The 11,115-nt window shown below is 36.9% G+C and overlaps 2 protein-coding genes across 2 annotated transcripts; both read right to left on the bottom strand.

Moving 5' to 3' along the window:
* On the bottom strand, positions 1–1,690 carry LOC106297647. The gene is made up of 4 exons (XM_013733850.1): positions 953–1,690; positions 667–889; positions 106–618; positions 1–35 (listed from the first exon to the last, which is right to left on the bottom strand). The coding sequence occupies exons 1-4, from the start codon at positions 1,688–1,690 to the stop codon at positions 1–3; spliced, it is 1,509 nt and encodes a 502-aa protein (XP_013589304.1).
* A 3,397-nt stretch (positions 1,691–5,087) lies between these two features.
* LOC106297646 lies at positions 5,088–6,758 on the bottom strand. Its single transcript, XM_013733849.1, has 7 exons — positions 6,477–6,758; positions 6,117–6,390; positions 5,893–6,007; positions 5,697–5,821; positions 5,514–5,595; positions 5,326–5,437; positions 5,088–5,249 (listed from the first exon to the last, which is right to left on the bottom strand). Exons 1-7 carry the CDS (start codon positions 6,756–6,758, stop codon positions 5,088–5,090), a joined length of 1,152 nt encoding a protein of 383 aa, XP_013589303.1.
* Positions 6,759–11,115: the final 4,357 nt, after the last annotated feature.

Below are 11,115 nucleotides of genomic sequence, written 5' to 3'. Positions count from 1 at the left end.
TCATAGCCATGTCCACGGTATAACGCTTCCCGTCACTACCATGCACAGTGTACTCGAGATGGAAGCTGTTTAACTCGTCAACCAGAAGAAACCCTGCATCAACACATCTGTTAGACATTTCCTCCACCACAATAGGCACAAGCTTTAGTGCGGGTGGCATTTCAGCTGCCTCTTTCATGTGCTTGTTAAACCATTCAACAATTTTTCCAATGATAAAATCAAACATTGGAAGTAAGGTGAACTTTCTTGCGTCCTTAATAACACCGTTAAAAGATTCTACTGAATTGGTGGTGTCAACATTGTACCTAACTCCTTCAAAGTAACATCTAGCCCATTTCTTTTGTTCACAACTTTTGTCAAGATACTCCGCTGCACTAGGATATTTCCTGCCAAAAGCGTCATAAAGGACCAAGAACTCCGCCTCTGTATAAGCGTGTGCGCACTCCATAAACTTAAATGCACATGTTTCTCTGTTGTTACGGACGTAGCCTTTAACATTTTGAGACAGATGCCATATACAATAACCATGAGCGGCCTGAGGGAACACTTGATGTACTGCCTTGATCAAGCCTTTGTTTCTGTCCGAAAGAAACACCAATCCAGGGAGATCCGATATCACTGATTTCAACTATTCCATAAACCATAGCCAACTTTCATATTTCTCACCATCTGCAACACCAAACGCAATTGGGTAGTGGTGATGATTGGGATCCTGAGCAGTCGCAACAAATAACACTCCACCATAAACAGTCTTCAGGTGTGTTGCATCCACAACAAGGACTTTTCTCATCGCGCGGAATCCTTCTATGCTAGCTCCTAAAGCCCAAAACAGAAACTTAAATTTTTTGCCCTCATCCACAACCACACAAGTTATTGTGTCAGGATTCACCTGCTCCAGCATGTGCATATAACAATATAATAAAGAATAACTCTCTTCAGGAGTTCCGCGCACTTTATTAGCAGCTAGTCTTCTTCCTCTATATGCCGTTGTGTATGATACTTCCACAGCAACTCTCTGATGAACCAAATCGATCAGAGCATTGGGACGTGGTGTGTCAAAACTTCCAGGATAATCTTGGGCCAGGATAGATGCAACGATTTGTTGTGTGCCTCTCCTTCTATTAGGCAGTGTTCTTGTGGTAACAACAGAACATCTATGCTGCTTGATGTAACTTCTAACTGACCAAAGATCTGAATTCGTTAACTTTGCAACACGCACAAACCACTTGCAGCCTTCTTTGGCTCCTCGGCATTTTATCACATATCTCTTAGTATCCGACTTAATTACCTCATACTCAAAACACTTCACATGTGACGCCGCCTGAATATGAGTTTGCGCTTCCTCCTTGGTTCTAAATTCTTGATCTAAAACCAAATCCATACCATCATCCCACTCCTTATAGACAACTGGTGTGACTTCAACTGAGGGTCCTGCTTCTCTTTCGGTGGCATTCTCATGCATCTCAATGTCTTCGTAAAGTGTAAGCACACCACCAGTACCTTCATTATCAGTTGCATCCTTCTCAGTACCTTCTTCATCACCACCATCTGTCTCAATAGCCTCTGTATCAATAGCTTCTGTATCAGCACGCTCAACCAAAACAGAGCATGTGATCTCATCCACTGATTTCTTCAACACAATAGTGTGAATTTCATCTTCCCCTTCACCATCTCCCGAAATCCATTTCATTTCAGCCCCATCTTTAATATAATATCCTCCATAATCAAAACAAATGATTGTACAATGTGGATTTTGCATTTTCCTGAAATAAAATGAATCATAATTAGAATTAGCATTATTAAGAAGTTTAAATTTAATTCCCACGATGTACACTCTTACTACTACTAATTTTTTTCAATACTGTATACATAGTAAAACCAGTAATACTAGTAATATTTGTAAACATAGTAATACCAGTAGTATAAGTAATACCACGTTGCCTTAGTAAAACGGGTTATCTTAGTAATACCCAGAAATTATCCTTGCACTAATTAATCAACTTTTTAGTCCGATTTTGTTCGGACTCAAAACCAATATTATATGATTCATATTAATGAAATTACACCGAAGAAATCATCAAACGAGCTCAAAACGTGCATAAAATATACCCTAAAACCAATAAATACAGTTTACAAAATCTCTTAAAATTTCCATTCAACCTTTCTTTTGTTACACTAGCCGATATATACATTTATTTTTATAAGTATTCCAGCAAAAATTTCATCAAAAAGGGACATAAATTAAACCCGAAATTCATATACATACAGTTTTCAAATTCGTTTTTTCTCGCTCAAATTTTCATCAATTCTTACTTTTTTAGGTTACCCATGGTTTACACAAACATTTAAAAGATATTTCACACAAAATTTCATGAAAAACGGACAAGAATTACCTGATGTTCTAGCTTCAAAATCGCCAATGAAGGGTGGGGAAGAAGAGTTCTTCATGCGGAGAGAGGAGAGAGGAGAGGAACATGAAGACATGTGGGCCAAGGTAAATCTGATTGGTTAAGATTGTTTGTGGATCCCATTTGGTTGTTGTGTTTGGTTGGGTGTATTTAATTGAAAAATTAAATGAATTAATGAGGTGGAGAAGAAATATATTAAAGAAAGAAATGTTAGTATAGAGAATTCAAAGACAAAGGGGTAATGAGAATAGAGAGGGACAAGAAGACTGAATTTTTTCCCATAAGGGCATTTGGAGTTAAAGCCCTAGTGGTAGAGTAGCGCTCGCAAATGACACTGGACCAGGGTTCGAACTATCCCACCAACATATTTTCTAATTTCGGTTATTTTCAGTATTGGCTTCTAGTATATTTTGCACATAGAGTATTTCTATAAGAACCTGCTAAATCTTTGGGAATTGCTTCCATCTCCGATAATCAGACCAACAAATATATTGGTTTAATGTTGTAGTTTAATATCTTATAACCAAAATAAAGCAGAACAAGGAAAAATCATAGATAGTGAAATATTATGTTTTAAGCAATGAAGAAGATATAGATATTATTGATGTAGAATTTGGCTCAAAGGCTAGATGACCTCTTCATGAGTGACTAAGAACTTTTTTTCTCCGGATGAAGCTTTGTATGAGATCAATAGTGCTGTCACAGTAAAAGCGAGTAGCATATGTTGATGTGAGTATCAGTTTTCTTGTAATCATGTAATAGAAAAAAGGTTGAGGATCCGAATCAAACTCAATGATAACATAGTATTTTTGTTCAACCCTAAAATTATTGGTAATTATTACCTTTGCATACTCTGGGATTGATGCTTGTAATAAGCGCAACTTTGTATTTCATGACTGACATCCTATGTAAGTCTCTAAACAGAACAGAAGCATTGTCCATTAATGTCAATCAGACCATTCTCGATCAGTAGGAAATGTGTGAATATAAATAAGCTGGTCTTAGGTTCTTTTTTGTATTGTTCTTCCAAATTTCAATTAATAACTTGGTAATTTCAGAATTAAGGTGTTCATGTTAATATTCGAGATTTAACTATCACTACTTGGAAATACAAAGTACTAACTAAACTGGTGGCAACATTAAATAGGAGAATTTGTACCTTTTAAATTTTTAATATATATGTTATAATAGAGAAATTCGACTCTAACATATCTATATTTTTTTTCTTTCCTTTGTGTGTATAGGTTTGGTTTGTTCTGATTATATTCGTAGTTTTTTTTTATGATAAGTGCATCAAATCTTGATAACCAAAAAAAAAAAAGGTTTATTATTAAAAAGATTCAATTATCTCTGTTTCCTTAATTTTTATTACATATATAAAACATGAGTTAAGTTTATAAGACGATATGGAAGAAATACAATTTGTTTTTACTAAAAAGAATTAAAAATTAAAAAATTGCATAAATGGCAAAAAAAAAAAAAATACTTTAAAAAAATACTTTAAAGAAGGTATAATTATTTTTCCAAATCCTGATAACCAATAAAAAAAAGACTTTATTATAAAGAAGATAGAAAGATTCAGTTATCTTTGTTTTCCCTAATTTTTATTACATACAAAATAGAAGATAAGTTTATAAAACAATATGAAAGAAATACATTTCGTTTCTACTTAAAAAAAGTATTAAAATTAAAAATGACATTAATGCCAAAAAAATAAAAAATTACACTATAAAGAAGGTAAAATAATTTTTTCAAGTTTTCAAATGTTCTTTTTTTTTTTTAATAGTTTGAATAGTTTTCAAAATATACAACATAATTACTACTTAAGATCAAAAACAAAACTGCATAAATTTTAGCAACACTAAAATGATCAAACCTCAAAAATAAACAAAGGAACAAACAAACCATAAAAATATCCAATAGAGCATATGATATAAATAATGTTAAGGCAAAAACCGAAGCAAATGAACCAAAACAAAAACTGAACCAAAACATAGTCTTTCAACAAACTGAAACAAAATCCGAAGCAAATGGACCAACGCATAGTCGGTCAACAAACTCAACCCAAGTACATAAAACATGTTAGCCACATTTAGCACGCTTAGCATCATCTGACACAATCATATCAGAACCTCTTTTCACCCCATCATCTGCATGTTCCTCATTCACAATGGAAGAACCTTCCTCACCATTACCAGTTTCTAAAGTCACCGCAGTAGGAGGGACAACCACGATGTCGTCTAGATCGCATCCAAGCGCTGGAACCTCAAGAGGGAGGACCTTGGTGACAGTTAAAGCTTGCGTCTTGCCTTCCATGTTGTGGTTTGATATCTTGATAACGAACGTGCATGTCTGTCAAATGGTATCAAGCAGGGCTTGAGGCACCGGGACTACATGCCCATCTACTGCGCCCTCATTAGTCTATACAAATTTAAACAATCGTAAGTACACAAATGAAACTGAATGATGGAAAGGTTTGTGATTACCTCATAGTAGCTCTCAACCAATCCAGAGGCTTTCTTCCCAGTTAACTCATGCCCAGCGTCACCGAGAACCACAAAGCTCGCATAATCATTGTTGTCATAGACAGACAGCTTAGTGAGATACATGTTTCATAGGCTCATTAATAATGAATGTTAGAAGGTGTATATGACAAAAAAAAAAACTAAAGTACAATTCTTACTCTGCAGCACCAGTAATCTCAGTCTTTCCACACTTCTTACACATAAGCGTGGTAGGTCCTTTAGTTGCTTTAGTCTTGCACCCACCACAAGCAATGTAATACCATGCAGAATCACGCACAACATCATCAATAGTGGCTGTACACTCAAACCAATCGACCTATAAATTTACAACAGTAAGATACTCAATAACTTATCATAGCGCAACACAAGAATGAGAGAATGAGATGTCATACCTTCGCTTCTTCCTGCTTCATGTAAGAGAGTAGCTCCCCTATAGTAGCTGTCTCAGCCTTGGTGACAATTTCAGCATTAACTCTATTAGCAACTTCTGAGTTTGAGTCAAGCCTGAAATGTTAAAAAAAATGAGCAAGACGTTCGATAGATTAAAGTTGACGTTGCAAATACACAGGTCAATACATACCAAGCCAGATACTCTCTGGTTGGTTGAACATCCATATCAAAAAACACCCCTGGAGATGATAGGGATGACAGAGATAAAGCACCTGTACCATAACCAATTTTCATACCAAAGAATAACAAATTAATCAAACAAAATGAGCTTACTAACATCTATAAACCACAACAAAAGTTAAGTATTACGAACCTCCAAAACGCATAGGATTCACAGTTGTCACCAAAAGAACACTCTGAGGTTTTCCAAGCGATTTAAACTTCTCACAGAAGTTTATAGCTGCCTTGTCCCATATGTAAAGCTTCATCACAGGACCACTGTATCAAAGCGAACACATGTATTAGGCAAAAACATATACGTATAGAGCTTAAAAAAAAGAAGAACCTACTCATATGTCTGAACATGAACCAAAATTCGCCGCATAGAAGCTATCTCGACTTCATCAAGCACAAGACTCTCATTAAGAGTCTGCTCATTCACCAATCTAATATGACCAATATAATCTGCGTATAAAAACAGAACTTGCGTATAAAAACAGAACTTAATCATCTACGTACTAAACAATCGAGAGATGTCTGATCAACATAAACAAATAAGACTGAGAGATCTTACCATACAGATCCCCTCTGAGGTCGCAAGCCGCTTCGAACTGTTCATAACCATGGAAACGGAATCGATCTTCAGGAAACCGAATTGAACTGTCTTTGAGAACAGAGAGGACAGAGTTCCATGAGAAAGAAATGGTCACGTCTGGATTAGCAACCCGGTACACCTTCTTGGTCTTAGAACCAAAGAAGTTGTTGAGTCTGTAAGTGGAACCGGGAATCATGTGTCGCAGATAAGTGTTAATCCTCGATGGTGGGATGAATCCCTGAATAACAGTACCCTGTTCAAAACGACCAAGAAACAATTGTTATTAATCTATCGGGCAACATAAACCAAAAACAAAAAGGAAAAGTTTTCGTAACAAACCTCTTCGTCGATCAGAAGCATCTCCAGACCAATAAGGATCTTCGAGAGTGCGTTCCTGGCCTCCCAAAAATGGATCAGACGAAACCTTAACTCGTCTTCCTGTGGTCCAAAAGTCACATTTTTGAAGAACACGACGCCATCGTTTTTGTCGGAGGGGACATCGGAGCAAACAACGGCCTTGCCATTACGTTTCTTCAAAGAGGAATCACCGGAGACGCCGGATTGGCCAATATGTTTCATCGGTGCGGCGGAGGGTTTCATCGGTGCGGCGGAGGGTTTCATCGGTGCGGCGGGGGAGAGTGTAATAAAACTGGGGGAATGATCGGTATTATAAAAGAAATCAGAGAGAGGGATGCGAAAGGAACCCAATAATGGAGGTTAATGGGGGTTTGATGGAGGGTTGATTGAACATACGTGAACCGATAAACGGAAGGAAGTGGAAAGGACAAAAGGGATGAGATCGTAGGGATGAGATCATTGTATGCGCAAGAGAGAAGGAAGCTAGGGTTCGTCAAGATGGCTCGAGGAGGTGCTCTCCGTTTTGTCTAAGCTAATGGGCTTACGGGCCAACTCCATAACGAGAAAAAAACACATCGAAGCCCAATTAAACATGACGTGGACGAAACACGCAACGCGATTGGTTAATTATTTTTTCCGACGTGGACGGTCTCAGCGATGACCTTATTTGCCTTTTACTTATTGTATGATTAGATTAGATAACATATGTTAAAATTTATGATCATCGTTTTAGGTTTTGTACATCGCCCCTAACCCGACATAGAGATGACAATCATGGATCTGGACCATGGGCCTGGCCCGTAAGAGACAGTTGCGGTACGGTATTGGGACGAGGTTTTCTAGGTCTGTAAATTACGGACCTCGTGGGACGGGTCTTTTGTGGGATGGGCCGAAACGGGTTATACGGGATTACATGGACCCACATTTTTTCTTCATTTCTTATTTTACCTGAAAAAATTGAGAAAGAGAGCGAGAAGAAATCAATTCTTGTGAATTTTCCCCCCAAAAAAATAAGGAGTTCCGGCGATGATGATTCGAGCTCCAGTGATGATGATTCGAGCTCCAGAGATGACAACTCCAGCTTCAGCGATGACGATTCGAGCTCTGGTGGTGTTTTGATTTGGTTTTCACTTTTTTTTACACACAACTATGAATTGCTTTATTACAATGTGATATTTCTTGTTTAAGTTGATTGGTTTTGTTTTCGGTACTGTGAAGTGGTGTTTTTCTTAAATTAAATTTGGTTACAATGGTGTTGTTTAGGAGAAAGTTAGTTGTATATAGGAATGTCAAGCAGGTTGGTCCGTCCCGTCCCATCCCGTACCGCAGCGGGCTCGTCTTTGAGCGGGTCAGGCCCGCGCGAGCTACGGTCCTCAAAATGGCTGACCAAACCCGTACCGCAAAACATGTAAGCCTTTGCGGATCGGCCCGTGGGACATAGAATTACAAACAAACATATGACTTCTGAACGCTTCAAGACATGATTCAGGACGCTTTATCAGTTTCATGACGCATCAGTAAGTGAGTTTAGTCGAGGATTGAACTGGATAAGGCAATACCCTTGTTAGTTGAAGATCTTAATTGGATCAAAACACTAGTTTATTTACTTTTGTTAGACTCCAAAAATTTTTAAAATAAACAATACTTTAGTTGTTGAATCCAAATATTATAACTCATAAGTTCATAACAAATGCTTTAGTTTTCTGAATTCAAAATTAAATAAAACCAACACCAAATCAAAAATGCGAATCCCAAAAATAGATATAAAAAAAAAACACCAATCACACTTCTTTTTCTTCGTCTTTATAACAAGCGACAAAAAGATAGAAATTTCTCTTCTTCACCATCAACTTCATCTTCTGCAAATAAGAATAATAGAAGTCAGTTAAAGATATATTGAAACCTAAAACTCCAAATGTATGATAATGTGAACAAATACATACAGGCAAAACTATGAAGAACTCATGGCGGAAACTAGATCTTCTTCTTTGGTGGAAAGTGAGTTTTCAAACTTCTTATGATGACTCGAAGAAGCTCCATCGGTGCAGATTGAAGGCGCTTGGGAGACCAGAAGCATCATCGACCCTAAAACCACCATCACCGGAGCTACATAACGTCGAATCACCTTCTCTCTCTCTCTCTATCTCTCAATGTTTTAGTCGAAAGCAGAAATAGGGACTTAGGGCTGCGGGTCTTCAAAATCCCGCAGGTTAAGCCCATCCCGCTTTCAACCCATCCCGCTTTCGATCCGTCCCGCTTTGAACTCGTCCCGCGAGGCCCCCAATTTTGCGGGCTTACCAAATGGAGGCCCAATCACGCCCCGCAGCAAGCCTTTACGGGCCAGGCCCGCGGTCCAGGTCCTTGATTGCCATCCCTAGTTGTATATCACGTCACTTGTATAATTTGGCAAAGTGATTCACGAATTTTTTTGCAATCCAAATAATTAAAAAGAGAGATGGTTTGATGAAGACATACAACACTTGAGCCAAATTATTACAAAGACAACAACTCAATCAGATTCAAAATCAACAAAAGCTTATGCAGATAACAAAATAAGGTTTTTAACTCAAGAACACAAGCACAAACAGAGCTCTGTGGCATTGATTTTGATAAGGCTTTAGTGAAGCTTAATGAGCTCTCTTCAACTCTTTTATATAACTCTTCTACTTCAATATTCATGAAAGAAGCTGTAGCAGACGGTTTGATAAGGAGGCGTCCCGCGGGACATGCCCGCTGTAACCCGCTAGACGACTAACCCGCTAGACGACTAACCCGCCGCGGTACGGGACGAAACAGGATGGGTAAACCTGTTTGACATCTCTACACACACACACTTTTTATTATGTACATCCAGTTATGTGTCGAATACATGTCAAAATTATGTACTTCGCAACTTAGGGTCTGACTGGTTCAAACGCAGCGGTTACGGGAGTTTGCGCATGCAGGTGACTACGGTTTCTAACGGTTTTAAGAGATTTGTGCAACTGGTTCCGCGGTTAGAAATTGGTGCGTTTGCGGGATACTTATGACTGGTTAACTACCAAATGCAGCAGCGGTTATATAATAAATTAACAATATTTATATTTTATATAATTATAAAAATATCAAAATAATAATATAATAATAAATATAAAAAATATATCTAAAAAGTTATAGTTTAAATTTTTAAAAATTATAGAAAATATTTTTATTTTTAAAATTTTATAATATTAATTAAAATATAATAGAAATATTTTAGTATTTAATCATTCCAATTTATTTTTTTATTGAATAATATTATTTTTGTATTTATATTGTTTTAAAAAAAAATATCCTCTCGCAACCGTCCGCAATCACAAATGCTAGCTGAAACCAGCTTTTGAATTTACGAGGTGTAGAGCGGTTAGCTTTTGAATTTACGAGGTTTAGAGCGTTTTGAGTGATTGTTGCAAAACGCCAACAACCGTTATTAACCGCAAAAGTTGAGTTTGGGGGTGGTAACGGAAAACCAATCATACACTTAAAAGGGTCAAAAAAGTGTAAGGGCCTGACTGGTTTTTTCGCTATGACCTGCAAACGCAGTTTTTGCGGTCGGTAGCGGTTGACAGCGTTTTGAAATAATTATACAAACCGCTACAAATCGCTCCAAACCACTCCGAACCTCTTAAAATCAAAAGCTGGTTCCAGCTAGCGTTTGCGGTTGCGGACGGTTGCGGGTGGAAAAACAAATATAAAATTATTTTAAAAAAATTTTAAAATGGAAATATTATAAAAAAACTATATATACATATTTTATATATTAATTAAAATTCACAAACAATATCATAATTTTCTTTATAAAAACTTTAAACTAACTATTTATTAGAATTTTTAAACATTTCTATACACACATATATAAATATATACACATATATAAAACGAAACATAATATTATTTTAAAATTTTTAATATAAATCTCCAAAACAAATTTTATTAAAATTATAACTTTCAACTAATTTGAATTTTTTAGAAATAAACCTAATATTTTTATTATTCATAGTATATTGATAATTTTTATATTTTATTACAATTGTATGTTTTTATATTTTTTTAATGTTATAATATGTTGATATGAGTAATTTATTATTAAACCTCTGCAATATCCTATAATCAACCAGTCACAAATATCCCGTAAACGCAATAATTTTCAAACGTTGTACCTGTTGGGCCTAATTATTAAGCCTAATGGCTCAAATAATATATGGCAAAATGTGAAAATGAAATGAGCCTATGGGTTCTTACAAAAAGCCTTGTTGGCTTTAATGAAATGAAGTTAACAACATCCCACATTGGTTGGGAGAGTTGATTTTGAGGAGTATATATATGTCTTCATGACATGAGAGGTTAAACAGCTCAGAGGAAGAGAGAGCTCCCCACGCGCGCGCCGCCGCCGCCGTCCGGCTCGGCTAGGCTCGGCGTGGGCTTGGGCTTGGGCTTGGGTCTTGGGTCTTGGGTCTTGGGTCTTGGTGGAGGGTCTCCTCCTTCATTTTCCCTTAAGTTTTTACGCAACAAAAAATCACCAGATCCCTCAACGTAAGTCTAGAGAGTGTTTCGTAGAGTTTATAGTTCGATAGGGCGATCACGAGTGAGGCGTGATTCGTCT

This window comes from Brassica oleracea, chromosome C6 (genome assembly GCF_000695525.1).
Source record: "Brassica oleracea var. oleracea cultivar TO1000 chromosome C6, BOL, whole genome shotgun sequence".
Lineage (NCBI taxonomy): Eukaryota > Viridiplantae > Streptophyta > Magnoliopsida > Brassicales > Brassicaceae > Brassica > Brassica oleracea.
The sequence above is the reverse complement of the archived record's forward strand: the minus strand, read 5'-3'. Positions and strand labels throughout refer to the sequence as shown.

Bases quoted from the DNA above. Each gene is read 5' to 3' on its own strand.
- LOC106297647 (XM_013733850.1), bottom strand. From the start codon at position 1,690: ATGAAATGGATTTCGGGAGATGGTGAAGGGGAAGATGAAATTCACACT. The intron at 890-952 runs GTGCGCGGAACT...ATGCTGGAGCAG, and splicing joins GAAGACTAGCTGCTAATAAA to GTGAATCCTGACACAATAAC. The intron at 619-666 runs GTGAGAAATATG...AGTTGAAATCAG, and splicing joins TGCGTTTGGTGTTGCAGATG to TGATATCGGATCTCCCTGGA.
- LOC106297646 (XM_013733849.1), bottom strand. From the start codon at position 6,758: ATGAAACCCTCCGCCGCACCGATGAAACCCTCCGCCGCACCGATGAAA. The intron at 6,391-6,476 runs GTTTGTTACGAA...CGTTTTGAACAG, and splicing joins TGCTTCTGATCGACGAAGAG to GGTACTGTTATTCAGGGATT. The intron at 5,250-5,325 runs GTATGACATCTC...GTAAATTTATAG, and splicing joins TGAAGCAGGAAGAAGCGAAG to GTCGATTGGTTTGAGTGTAC.